This window comes from Protobothrops mucrosquamatus, unplaced genomic scaffold, assembly GCF_001527695.2.
Source record: "Protobothrops mucrosquamatus isolate PMUCROS unplaced genomic scaffold, P.Mucros_1.0 scaffold4225, whole genome shotgun sequence".
NCBI lineage: Eukaryota > Metazoa > Chordata > Lepidosauria > Squamata > Viperidae > Protobothrops > Protobothrops mucrosquamatus.
Genome location: NW_015390145.1, coordinates 53,926 through 68,360, shown reverse-complemented (window position 1 = coordinate 68,360; position 14,435 = coordinate 53,926). Strand labels below are relative to the sequence as shown.

General features: G+C 40.9%; 1 pseudogene and 3 gene segments (V, D, J or C); all 4 read right to left on the bottom strand.

Moving 5' to 3' along the window:
• Positions 1–665: 665 nt before the first annotated feature.
• On the bottom strand, positions 666–1,315 carry LOC107298729. The segment is given in 2 exon segments: positions 666–1,117; positions 1,201–1,315. Coding segments are annotated over 2 exon segments (534 nt in total).
• A 2,438-nt stretch (positions 1,316–3,753) lies between these two features.
• Positions 3,754–4,385, bottom strand: LOC107298728 (annotated as a pseudogene).
• A 2,734-nt stretch (positions 4,386–7,119) lies between these two features.
• The window catches only part of LOC107298727, a 14,341-nt gene continuing 7,025 nt past the window's right edge, over positions 7,120–14,435 (bottom strand). Inside the window, 1 exon segment of the V gene segment in view lies at positions 7,120–7,496. Coding sequence covers positions 7,120–7,496 — 377 coding nt within the window.
• Positions 9,656–10,314, bottom strand: LOC114923522. The segment is given in 3 exon segments: positions 9,656–9,673; positions 9,851–10,161; positions 10,241–10,314. Coding segments are annotated over 3 exon segments (375 nt in total).

Sequence of the window (14,435 nt, the reverse complement as noted above, 5' to 3'; positions counted from 1 at the left end):
AGATCATCGGTGATAGCTAAATCTGGCCCTAGGTTCTGCCTCAGTTTACCTTCCCAATAAGCAACTGAGTTGGAAGATCATTTAAAAGTAGTTTTTTTTTTAGGATAACCTGATAAAATGGGATCTCTCTCTGAAAAAGGATAGAGAGAATCCCAAGACCCATCTTATATTCCTTGTTATAGTTAACACAACAAAGAAAATGCAGGAGGAAAGTTGATCAGGCAGGATAAAAGTAACCTCCCCTTTGCATAGGGAATCAGTAACATGTAGTCAAACCTGTTACATATTTGCAACCTATAATATCACACATGTTCATTAAAATGAAGTCTGATGTCAGAAGGGGCATACATTGTAAGGCAGAAGGTTGTTTGGAGTTCACAAAAGAGAAAAATCCAGACCCCAATTTGTAGTAACAAACTTTTTTTCTTATCTGGAGATAGTCTCAAGCCTGTTTATCAATTTAGGGATGTTAAAAGCTAATAACATCATTTTAAAAGAGAGAAAATAAATCAAATTAAAATGCAAAGTAGCTGTGTGTTAGTTAACAAATTACAAAATCCACATTAGGTGCCCCTCACCTGGTAAACAAAGAAAGTTGAAACTGGAATTTTCAAGCCATTTTCATCATTTTTCAGTTTTGGTGGGTAAAGTCTCTAACTGGATTCCTAGAACAAAAGATTCCTAAAGTTCTCAATGGATGGTGATCCATCCTTATTGACTAAACCAGGATCCATGATTGAATCAAGTTGCAGAGTGGCTCTGAGGAAAGGAAGGTTTTTGTCTGGCTTCAGATTCACTTCCCCACACTGTGCCCTTGTACAGTAATAGACTGCCGTGTCTTCAGCTTTCAGGCTGTTCATTTGCAGATACAGCTGGCTTTTGGCGTTGTCTCTGGAGGTGGTGAAGCGGCCCTTCACTTTGTCTGAGTATGTAATCCCAGATGAAGTTGGATGTATCTCTGAAACCCAGTCCAGTCCTTTCCCTGGGGCCTGTCTCACCCAGTGCATGTAGGAGCTGCTGAAGGTGAATCCAGAGGCTTGGCAGGAGAGGCGGAGGGACTCTCCAGGCCTTCTCACACCCCCTCCAGACTCCACCAACTGCTCCTCTGACTGGACACCTAGAAAGAAAGATGTTTCATTGACATCTCCTGCATACAACAACAGGAATTGGAAGGAAATGCTGTAGAGAGGGAAGCCTCACCTCCAAGGACTCCTAGTAAGAACGCCAACTTTGGCCACAGAGTCATTTTTTGCTCCTTGGAGGGAAACTGATAGGAAAGCATTCAAGAAAGTGCACAAGCTTTGTGTTAATGAGTGTGGCCTGAAAGGGGAAACCTTCAGGCTTCTTTAATGGGGAATTTGTGTCCTGATTTACATATCGCTTTGGATAAAAGAGCCCCTCAAGACATTCAGTTATACATTTATTTACACACTACAAGCATGATTTCTAAATTACATTATATATGGACAAAGGGACACAGAGAGACAGATATACACATACAATCAAGGCAGACATGCTTTGTTATTATGGTTCTTCACTATGGCGAGCCAGAAGCTTAAACTTAATTTGGCACTTTTATCTACCTACTGTATCCTTTAGGACAGTGGTAGGCCACCTGGCTCTTTTATGACTCGTGGACTTCAACTCCCAGAATTCCTGAGCCAGCATGGCTCAGCTTGGAAACCTCTCCCTTTCCCCTCAGCGTGGCTGGCTCAGGAATTCTGGGAGTGGAAGTCCACGAGTCATAAAAGGGCCAAGGTTGCCTACCCCTGCTTTAGGATAAAAGGGAGATTTGCACTTCAGTAAGTAATAATTTTAGGAATAGAAATATTATTTATTAGCCAAGAGTGTTTGGACAAACAAGGAATTTGTCTCCAGTGCACAAGCTCTCAGTGTACCTACAAACAACAAAGTTGACAATAGAATAGAGCTGGAAGGGAGCTTGGAGGTTTTCTAATCAAGCCCCCCCGCTCAAGCAGGAGAACCATCTCAGACAAGTGACTGTCTAGTCTCTTCTTAAAAACCTTCAGTGATGGAGCACCCAGAATTTCTGGAGGCAAGCTGTTCCACTGGTTAATTGTCCTTACTGTTAGGAAGTTTCTCCTTAATTCCAGGTTGCTTCTCTCTTTGATCAGTTTCCTTCCATTGTTTCTTGTCCTGCCCTCTGGTGCTTTGGGGAATAATTTGACTCCCTCTTCTTTGTGGCAGCCTCTCAAATACTGGAATACTGCTATTATGTTATCCCTATTTCTTCTTTTCTTTAGACTAGCCCAGTGGTGGCGAACCTATGGCACGGGTGGCAGAGGCGGCACTCAGAGCCCTCTCTGTGGGCACATGCACCGTCGCCCCAGTCCTGGGCCTTCAGCTGGGTTTTATAAAACCTTTTTGCTTTAGGCCACGGCCGCTGTGTACAAAAAAAAAGGTTCAATCAATCAAGTCAATTTCAACTTCTCGCGGGGAAAAAAAGATCTTGCAAAGTTGGAATTGATTGATTGAACTTTTTAGTCCCACCCAGTCTGCCATTACCACCACAGCCACACCCACCCAATGGGCCACACCCACCCAATGGGCCACGCCCACCCAATGGGCCACACCCACCCGGCACCCGACGATGCATAAGTGGGTTTTGGGTTGCAGTTTGGGTACTCGGTCTCTAAAAGGTTCGCCATCACTGGACTAGCCAAACCCAAGTCTTGCAGCCGTTCTTCATATAAATCATAAGATACAATCATAAATCATAAGATACAAACAAGTGATAAATCATAAGATACCAATAGGAGAAGGTAGTAGGAAATATGAGAAGATGAAAAAAGATGAGAAGATCAGAAGGATAACAACAATACAGCCCTACTACATGAATAAATATCCTTAGGCATAAGACAGTGCTGTGGGAGTTAGGTGTTTAGCAGATTGATGGCATGGGGGAAAACAACAACAACAATCTTTGTGTCTAGCTGTTTTGGTATGCAATGCCTTATAGCGGCATCCTGAGAGAGGCATTGAAACCGTTTATGTCCAGGATGTGAGGGATCTGTAGATATTTTCTCAGTCTTCTTTCTGGCTGATGCAGTATGCAGGTCCTCAATGGAAGTCAGGCTGATTGCAATGTTGTTATTGTTGCTTTTTTTCCGTAGTCCTAACTATCCCTGAGTAGGATAGACAGACCTAAATTGTTCTTTTGTTTTGCGATAGTAAATATGTTTTGAAGAATTACCCTATTTTGGATTGAATTTCCTGGGGTGCTGGGATTCTCTTATTTCCTTTTTAATCTCGTACAACCATGGACTGAATTAGAAGACTTCCAGGTCTTCCTTCTCTTATGAAAATAACATAAAAAGTTATCATGCTTCCAAAACAAGACAATATTTAATGACACATTCTATTCCCTACATAGGCCCTTGGGCTTCATATGACAACATTCCCACCCCCCAACCCCCCACCCCCGATATCAAAAGTAAGAAGAGGACATATCTTCCTAATTCTCTGAAGAGAATCTTTTGGTCCAGTATTTTGGTTCCTCGATATTTGTATGGCAGACTGGATATTTAGAAAGATTATCATAAAATTTTATTTCCTGCCATGATGCTAAAGGACTACATTCCATTCAAGGGATATTTTTGGTTTTGGTTTTGGTTTTGTGAAGCATAATCACTTTGTAAATGATGAAGCTGGAATGGGATCTTTCTAAGCAGTGTTTAACATGTTTCATGCAATTCTAGCAAACTGGATACCTAAAATAAAAGAGTCTGAAATTTATCCGTAGATGGTGATTAATGATCCTTCAGAAACCCAGAATCTGGAGCTAAACCAAGTCATCCAGCTGCTCTGAACAACAGCAGGTTTTTGTTAGGCTTCAGATTCACTTCCTCTCACTGTGTCTCCTGTACAGTAATAGACGGCCGTGTCTTCAGCTTTGAGGCTGTTCATTTGCAGATACAGCTGGCTTTTGGCATTGTCCCTGGAGATGGTGAAGTGGCCCTTCACTTTGTCAGAGTAGAACTTTCCACTGGAATCACTATAGATGAGTGCAACCCATTCCAGGCCTTTCCCTGGAGCCTGTCTCACCCAGCCCATCTCATAGCTGCTGAAGGTGAATCCAGAGGCTTGGCAGGAGAGACGGAGGGACTCTCCAGGTCTTCTCACATCCCCTCCAGACTCCACCAACTGTACTTGAGATTGGGCTCCTAAAAAGAAAAGGACTTTAATGAGATCTCTTGCATATAAAACGAGAACATGGACACAAAATCTCTGTATTGAGAAAACAGTTACCTCTGAGGACTACTAGTAAGAATACCAAGTATAACCACATTTTGCTCCTTGTAAGAAATTGAAGAAATGGACAGGAAAGGATTTGGGACAGTGAGCAAAATGTGTATTGGTGGGTGTAGCCTGAAAAGGGAATCCATGGGGCTCTTTTAAGAGGAAATTGTGTCTCAATTTGCATATTGGATGAGATAAAAGAGCTCCTTCATGCATTCAGCTCATTCCTCCTTTATGTCATTTTCCAGCCCTAAAAAAAGCAAAGGAAACCTCTGACGCCCAGCCGGCTTTCGGGACTCCCCCGGTGCCCAGTCACACGGCCGCGGTGCATGGCGGGTCTCGCCAACGCCCAGCTGGTCCTCGGGCGTCGGGCGGCACATGGGGTCGGAACACGGATGTCGGCTGGCCGCTGGCTGCTCCTTACCTGTCCCCCACCGGTTCGTGTCAAGCCCAGGGGCTTGACAACCTCTACATTACAGTAATTAAAATATAATTAAATCAATTAAAATAATAGCCCTTTGGCTTATTAATCATGTACAATTGTTTTGCACATAAATTACATGTCTTATTCTCAAATAAAAAAAAGATAAGATAAATAATGAAAGTATATATCATCAAAAGAGTAAAAGAATAAGATAAAGATAAATAACCTTTATCATTTTTTTTCCAGTGGGCACACAGGCACACATTAAAAATGAAATTCTGTTGCCTACTCTCAAAAGTGTACACATGCATAACACACATATAAACATGCTACATACAACATATGTATATATCTACACCCTTACATATAAACTAACCAAAAAGAGAAGCAACCGAGAACTAAGGAGAAACTTCCTGACAGTTAGAACAATTAACCAGTGGAACAACCTGCCTCCAGAAGTGGTGAATGCGCCAACACTGGAAGTTTTTAAGAAGAAATTGGACAGCCATTTGTCCGAAATGGTATAGGGTTTCCTGCCTGAGCAGGGGGTTGGACTAGATGACCTCCAAGGTCCCTTCCAACTTTTTATTATTATTATTATTATTATTATTATTATTATTATTATTATTATTATTATTATTATTATTATTATTATTATTATAGATCATCGCACAGTCAGCCAGATGTTCAGACTGGATTTGGCATTTTGTCTACCTATCGAGTCCTTCCCAAGGACCTGGGATAGGCAGATGTGGATTTTTGATGGTATTACAGATATTGTCCCAAGATGGAAGCAATGCCAATGGTGTTGTTGTTGTTCTTGTTGTTGTTGTTGTTATTATTATTATTATTATTATTATATACATATAAATTGAAATAGAACTGAAATACAAATGGACTGGTCACATAGCAATAAGAACTGATGGCTGGTGGACCAAGGCAGTCATAGAATAGATCCCACTTGATCAAAAGCATCCATAAAAGAGACTTAAAACAAGATGGATTGTGGACCCAATTGGCAAAAGAAAGCTGATGACCATATTGGTTGGAAATATGCAGAAGAGGCCTTCATCCTGCAGTGGATAGACAGTGGCTAAGATGATGATGATGGTGATGATTCTCAAATAGCATTCCCCTCTTAAGAAAAGTGGAGACATGCTCTTTTCTTTCTGTCTATTCATAGAACAATAGGAGGGCAGGTTTTTATTAGCGTAAGTAAAACAAAGACCTGCAAAATTTCACCTCCGCTCAAAAATTGTTCAGCATAATAGAATAAGCATGCACAAAAATCCTTTTAAAAAAAAATCTTTAAAGACCGTAAGTGAAATGTTAACACATTTGAGTTAGCAACGGAGAAGAGCTTCAGGAACCAGGGAACTGAAAGTAAATTAATTTAGAAAGAATGAAAATTGAATATCCTGTAGAAATGGATAAAACAGTTGAGTATTGGAAATATTACAATATTGTAATATAAGCTGCCCAGAGTTGCTTTCAATGGCGAGATAGGCAATGTATAAATTAATTAATTATATAAATAAATATTGAGAGAAATAAGAGGGATTGAACTAGAAAATAATATGAAAAAAGCCTTCTAAGTAATTAAAATCTGGCCCTCATTTTTATTTTTTTTTGCTTTATTACAAGTCCATCAGAGATGATCAAAAAATTTATCAACAAACATTTTAGAACCCTTGATATATCATTGATAGTTTCTTGAATATTACATAATAATGATACATAATTAGTACAGGTTGTCCTTGACCTATGACCTCAATTGAGCCCACAATTTCTTTTGCTAAGTGAAATATTTGTTAACTGAGTTTTGCCTCACTTTACAACCTTTCTTTCCACAACTGTTAAGTAGATCACTGTAATTGTTACATTGGGAACACCAGGGCTTTTTTTGTCTTGGAACGCCCAGAATGGAGTTCCGGCACCTTTTTTGGATGGAACCTTGTAGGGTAGGAAAGGCGGATTGTATGACGTGTGTGAGTTCTAGCACCTTTAAAAAAAAAAAAAAAAAAACCACTGGGGAACACAGTTCCTTAGGGAATCTGGCTTCCTCATAGATTTTGCTTGTCCAAAGGTCCCAAAAGGGGATCATGTGATCTGGGGACACTGCAACCATCATAAATATGAGTCAGTTGCCAAGAGTCTGAATTTTGATCATGTGATCATGGGGATGCCACGAGTGTAAAAACATGGTCATAAGACACTTTTTTTAGTGCCCTTGCAACTTCAAATAGTCACTAAATAAGCTGTTGTAAGTCAAAAACTACCTGAACAGCCATTTTTTTCCCCAGTTCATCACCTGCCGTACTGCTAAACAGGTTCCCTATGGCTTATTCAGAGAACAGCTCAGGAATAAGCAATGATGGAGTTTTATATGCTGCTTTTTCAATGACGGTATACCAATTCAACCTTCTGTGACTAAATCAGTTTGGAAAGTTGCTCAAAAGAAGAGAACGTTTTTGCCTGGTGTCAGATTCACTTTCTCTCACTGTGTCTCCTGCACAGTAATAGATGCCTGAGTCCTCTGGTTTGAGGCTGTTCATCTGCAGATACAGCTGGCTTTTGGCATTGTCCCTGGAAATGGTGAAGCGTCCCTTCACTTTGTCTGAGTAGAACTTTCCACTGGAATCAGTATAGATGCCTGCAACCCATTCCAGTCCTTTTCCTGGAGCCTGCCTCACCCAGTGCATGCCGTAGCTGCTGAAGGTAAATCCAGAAGCTTGGCAGGAGATCTGGAGGGTCTCTCCAGGTCTTTTCACATCTCCCCCAGACTCCACCAACTGGGCCTGAGATCGGACACCTAAAATGAAAGGAGTTTCAGTGAGCTCTCCTCCATACAAAAATTTAAATGGAAAGAAACACAATATAGAACAAATTACCTCTGAGGACTGCTAGTAAGGATAACACACTGACCCACAGGATCATTCTTGCTCTCTCTAAAGACTGGAGGGGAATTGATGGCAAAGGACTTCGAGAAGTGCACAAACTTTGTGTTAGTGGGTGTAGCCTAGAAAGGAAAACCAAATGCCTCCTTTTAAAGGGAATATTTTGTCTCTATTTACATATTGCTGCATATAAATGCACCTCCTTATTGTGTTTAATTATATATTTCTTTGCACATGGATTTCACGCATGCTTTTCAAATGAGGTTCCCATCTGAGGAACAATCAAGACCATTGTGTGTTTTATTGTGAGTGCATTAAGGTGAAGGTCAGATTGCACTGGAGTATATAAAGCAAGGTCTGGCATAATCTCCTCATTTCATAAAAGGGTTCTATGGTGAGAAAAAGAAATCATGGGGTGAAAATTCCTTAATTAGCCATGTTAGTGACCCAACATGATAAAGGTGGTACATCTGAGTTAAGAATATTTGTTTCACAGTTATTACTTTGACCATGTTCTTTTGAAGAAACCCAAAAAAACAGTGCAGACCAAGCTATAAGGCACAATTTGAATCCCACAGTTGAATTACATATATACCTCTGAGTTTCAAAGTAGGAATCAAGGATATTATATTAGAAGCCTGTGAGGTGTTCCTTATTAATTCAGTTCTTAACTTGGCAATGAATGAATGAAAAATGAATATCCTGTAGAAAAGAAACAGTGTCATTATTGTCAATATTATATTATTGAAGTATAAGCAGCCTAGAATTGCTCTCAATTGCAAGATGGGAAGTGTAAAAATATAATAATAAAATTAAAAAAAATTGAAAGAAAGAAAGAAGGGGGATTGAACTGGAAAATAATATCTGACCAATATTGGGGCCAGATTTCAAGTAATTGAAATGACTTTACTTAGAATTACATTTCCAACAAACATTTAAGAAATCTTGGTCTTTCACTGACAGTTTCCTGGACACTAAGTACCAAAGGTACTTCATTTATACTGCCATGAAATTTTCAACACATACCCTGCCCTAAAGCTAAGCAGGTTCTCTACAGTTTCTTTCAAGATCAGCTGTGGAATAAGCAATGGTGGAACTTCATCTGCTGCTTTTCAAGGATAATATATAAATTCAATCTTCTGGGCTAAATCGGAAAGTTGCTCAGAGGAAGAGAAGGTTCTGCTGGGTGTCAGATTCACTTCTCTCCCTGTGTCTGCCATGGAAGAATAGACAGCTCTGTCCTCTGGTTTCAGGCTGCTCATTTGCAGATACAGCTGACTTTTGTCATTGTCCCTGGAGGTGATAAAGCAGTGGTTCTCAACCTTTTTAATGCCGCGACCCAAACCGGTCATAAGTCAAGGACTAAACCGGTCATAATTTGAAGACTAAACCGGTCGTAAGTCGAGGACTACCCAACCGGTCGTAAGTCGAGGGCTTTCCCTGCCCGCGAGCACCGCGCATGCATGGTTCTGCCCCCTGCGCCAGCTGAGGCGTAGCTGGCAAGCGGCAGAGATGGAGCAAACCGACAACCAGCTGGCCCAGCCCAAGGGAGGTAAGGCACCCGCCCGAAACGGGAAAGAAAATGGCAGACAGCCTTGCTTGGTGACCCCCGTGAAATGGTTGATCGACCCCAAATGGGGTCGTGACCCATAGGTTGAGAATTGCTGTGATAAAGCATCCCTTCACTTTGTCTAAGTAATAAATGTTAGCTGAATCTGGATGTATATGTGAGACCCATTCCGGGACTTTTCCCAAAGCTTGTCTCACCAAGTGCATGTAGTAGGCACTGAAGGTTAATCCAGAGGCTTTGCAGGACAGATGGAGGGATTTTCCAGGTCTTCTAACAGCCCCTCCAGACTCCACAAACTGCCCAGACTCGGATCAGACACCCAGAAAAAAGATTTTTAGTGACATCTCCTGTAAACAGAAACAGCAAATGGAAGGAAACTCTACATATAGGGAAACATTACCTGCAAGGGATGCAAATAAGAATAACAAGTTTAGCCAGAGGATCATTTTTGCTCCAACTAATAAATGGAGGGAAATTGATAGAAAAGGATTCACAAAAGTGCCCCTATTTTTTCCCTGTTTTCTTTCCTGTCTAACCCACATTTTTCTATCTTATCGAGTAGTAGGTTGTGATCTACTTTATCAAATGTCTTACTGAAGTCCAAGTCCAAGAAATCAACCTTCTGTGACTAAATCAGTTTGGAAAGCTGCTCAAAGGAAGAGAACATTTTTGCCTGGTGTCAGATTCACTTCCTCTCACTGTGTCTCCTGCACAGTAATAGATGCCTGAGTCCTCTGGTTTGAGGCTGTTCTTCTGCAGATACAGCTGGCTTTTGGCATTGTCCCTGGAGATGGTGAAGCGTCCCTTCACTTTGTCTGAGTAGAACTTTCCACTGGAATCAGGAGAGATGCTTACAACCCATTCCAGTCCTTTTCCTGGAGCCTGCCTCACCCAGTGCATGCCATAGCTGCTGAAGGTGAATCCAGAAGCTTGGCAGGAGATCTGGAGGGTCTCTCCAGGTCTTTTCACATCTCCCCCAGATTCCACCAACTGGGCCTGAGATTGGACACCTAAAATGAAAGGAGTTTCAGTGAGCTCTCCTCCATACAAAAATTTAAATGGAAAGAAACACAATATAGAACAAATTACCTCTGAGGACTGCTAGTAAGGATAACACATTGACCCACAGGATCATTCTTGCTCTCTCTAAAGACTGGAGGGGAATTGATGGCAAAGGACATGCTTTTCAAATGAGGTTCCCATCTGAGGAACAATCAAGACTGTTGTGTGTTTTATTGTGAGTGCATTAAGGTGAAGGTCAGATTTGCACTGGAGTATATAAAGCAAGGTCTGGCAGAATCTCCTCATTTCATAAAAGGGTTCTATGGTGTGAAAAAGAAATCATAGGGTGAAAATTCCTTAATTAGCCATGTTAGTGACCCAACATGATAAAGGTGGTACATCTGAGTTAAGAGTATTTGTTTCACTGTTATTAGCTTGACCATGTTCTTTTGAAGAAACCCAAAACAACAGTGCAGACCAAGCTATAAGGCACAATTTGAATCCCACACTTGAATTACATATATACCTCTGAGTTTCAAAGTAGGAATCAAGGATATTATATTAGAAGCCTGTGAGGTGTTCCTTATTAATTCAGTTCTTAACTTGGCAATGAATGAATGAAAAATGAATATCCTGTAGAAAAGAAACAGTGTCATTATTGTCAATATTATATTATTGAAGTATAAGCAGCCTAGAATTGCTCTCAATTGCAAGATGGGCAGTGTAAAAATATAATAATAAAATAAAAAAATTGAAAGAAAGAAAGAAAGAAAGAAAGAAAGAAAGAAAGAAAGAAAGAAAGAAAGAAAGAAAGAAAGAAAGAAAGAAAGAAAGAAAGAAAGAAAGAAAGAAAGGGGATTGAACAGGAAAATAATATCTGACCAATATTGGGGCCAGATTTCAAGTAATTGAAATGACTTTACTTAGAATTATATTTCCAACAAACATTTAAGAAATCTTGGTCTTTCACTGACACTTTCCTGGACACTAAGTTTTGTGTTTCAGGATTCGAGGCATTGAAGCACGACACATAGTAGAACCAAACTTCTTTTATTGCTCCTTAACTCTACTCCAAGCAATCTGCAAACAGGCATGCAGGCCTTTTATAGTTTTCCAACCCCCAGGCAGTCCAGCCAATAGGAATCCTTCTTTCTTTGCGCCTTGCGCATGCGCAGAAGTCTGGCGCCAGCCAGTCTGGTCCCGGGCAGCTTTTAGGTTGCCGGGACCATTTGCAACATTTCTGGGCCTGCTGAGTTGCCTCATCAGGCCCAGAACACAACACTAAGTACCAAAGGTACTTCATTTATACTGCCATGAAATTTTCAACACATACCCTGCCCTACAGCTAAACAGGTTCTCTACAGTTTCTTTCAAGATCAGCTCTGGAATAAGCAATGATGGAACTTCATCTGCTGCTTTTCAGTGATAATATATAAATTCAATCTTCTGGGCTAAATCGATTTGGAAAGTTGCTAGGAGGAAGAGAAGGTTCTGCTGGGTGTCAGATTCACTTCTCTCCCTGTGTCTGCCATGCAAGAATAGACTGTCCTGTCCTCTGGTTTCAGGCTGCTCATTTGTAGATACAGCTGACTTTTGTCATTGTCCCTGGAGGGGATAAAGCATCCCTTCACTTTGTCTGAGTAATAAATGTTAGCTGAATCTGGATGTATATGTGAAACCCATTCCGGGACTTTTCCCAAAGCTTGTCTCACCCAGTGCATTTAGTAGGCACTGAAGGTTAATCCAGAGGCCTTGCAGGACAGATGGAGGGATTTTCCAGGTCTTCTAACAGCCCCTCCAGACTCCACCAACTGCACAGACTCGGATCAGACACCTAGAAAAAAGATGTTTTAGTGACATCTCCTGTAAACAGAAACAGCAAATGGAAGGAAACTCTACATATAGGGAAACATTACCTGCAAGGGATGCAAATAAGAATAACAAGTTTAGCCAGAGGATCATTTTTGCTCCAACTAATAAATGGAGGGAAATTGATAGAAAAGGATTCACAAAAGTGCCCCTATTTTTTTTCCCTGTTGTTGGGTGTTATATTGAAAAGGAAGGCCAACTCATCCAAATATTTGATGAAGATGTTAAAGAGCACTGGGCCCAGAACAGAGCCCTGGGGCACCCCACTACACACTTCCCTCCATGTAGATGCGGTTCCATTAAGGACCACACGCTGAGTACGGCCGGTCAGCCAGCTATGGATCCATCTGGTGGTGATGCTGTCTAACCCACATTTTTCTATCTTCTCAAGTAGTAGGTTGTGGTCTACTTTGTCAAATGCCTTACTGAAGTCCAAGTAAATTATATTCACAGCATTCCTCTGGTCCACTAATTTTGTCACTTGGTCAAAGAATGCAATAAGATTTGTCTGGCATGATCTGTTTTTGACAAACCCATGTTGGCTTTTAGTATTGAATTTGTTTGCCTCTAGGTGTTCGGTGATTCATTGTTTGATTATCTTTTCCAGAATCTTTCCAGGTATTGAGGTCAGGCTGATAGGTCTGTAATTTCCTGGATCCATTTTTCCCCTTTTTTGAAGATGGGAACTACATCAGCTCTTTTCCAGTCCTCTGGTAGTTCGCCAGTGCTCCAGGAGCTTTGAAAAATATAGTTCAGTGGTTCTGAGATCACATCTGCCAGTTCCTTGAGAACCTTGGGGTGTAATCCATTTGGTCCTGGTGATTTTAACTCGTCTAGGCTGGACAGATGCTCACTTACCATTTTCTTGCCTATCTTAACTTGTATTTCTATTCTGTTTTTTATGGCACTGTTTTTGATAGATTGGTCTGTTTTTTCCCTTTGTGTAAAGACAGATGCAAATGAGACAATATTTAATTATACTTGTTCTATTCTCTACCCCACCCCCCACAGGGTGCAGACTCCATGGGGTTTTGTGTGACAACATTGTCCCCTGGTGTCACAAGTGAGGAGAGCAGTCATCTTCCTAATTCTCCAAGGAGATTCTTTAGGTCCAGATGTTTCCTCAATAGTTGTATGGGAGTTTGGATTTTTAGAAAGATTATTCTAAAGTTTCCTTTTCTGTTTGTGTCGGTGAGGGTAGCCTAAAAAGGGAAGCCAACTGGTTCAATTAAAAGAGAAATGGTCCTTTGATTTACATATTACTTTGTATAAAAGAGTCCCTCGGTGCATTGATCTCATAGGTTTCCTTCCACACTCATTACATGCCTGATTTTCTCATGACTTTCTGGTCCTATGAAAAATAAAGGTAGGTTTTTCTTCTTTTCTTTTCTTTTCTTTTTTCTTTTCTTTTCTCCTGTCTCCTGTCTCCTGTTTCCTGTCTCCTGTCTCCTGTTTCCTGTATCCTTTCTTCCTTCTCTTATGGAAATAACATAAAAAGTTATCATGCTTCCAAAACAAGACAATATATTTAATGACACTTGTTCTATTCCCTACCCAGTGGCGGGATTCAGCCGGTTAACACTACTTTGGCAAAACCGGTAGCTAATTATTATTATTTTTTGTTGCCCAGGCCCAGAATGGACTTCTGGAAGTGGCATCCACACAAAGAACCAGTTGTTAACGTATTTGAATCCCACCACTTTCCCTACCCCACCCCATTGGCTACATAGGCCATTGGGCTTCATATGAAAACATTGCCCCTCCCCCCGGCATCAAAAGTAAGAAGAGGACAAATCTTCCTAATTCTCCGAAGAGATTCTTTTGGTTCAGTATTTTAGTTCCCCAATATTTATATGACAGTTTGGATATTTAGAAAGATTATCATAAAATTTTATTTCCTGCCGTGATGCTAAAGGACTACATTCCATTAGAGATTCTTTGTGTATGTGTGTGTGTGTGTGTGAATCATAATCACTTTGTAAATGATGAAGCTGTAACGGGAACTTTCTAAGCAGTGTTTAACATGTTTCATGCAATTCCAGCAAACTGGATGCTTAAAGCAAAAGAGTGTGAAATTTCTCTGTAAATGGTGATTAATTATCCTTCAGCAACCCAGAATCTGGAGCTAAACCGAGTCATCGAGTTGCTCTGAACAACAGGGGTTTTTTGTTAGGCTTCAGATTCACTTCCTCTCACTGTGTCTCTGGCACAGTAATGTGGGATCGCAAAATCCCGGGGTCCCGCTCCCTGCAGGACGGTGGTGATGTACGTTGGCCTAAACCAACGGGCCTCGCTTTAGATCAGGAAACACACGGGCAACATGCTTCTTCAGGTGAGATGGCAGGCAAAGACCCTCAAGCCTCTCCGTGCCTCCCTTTTATTCGTACATTAGCATAATCAAGGGGGGGGGTGT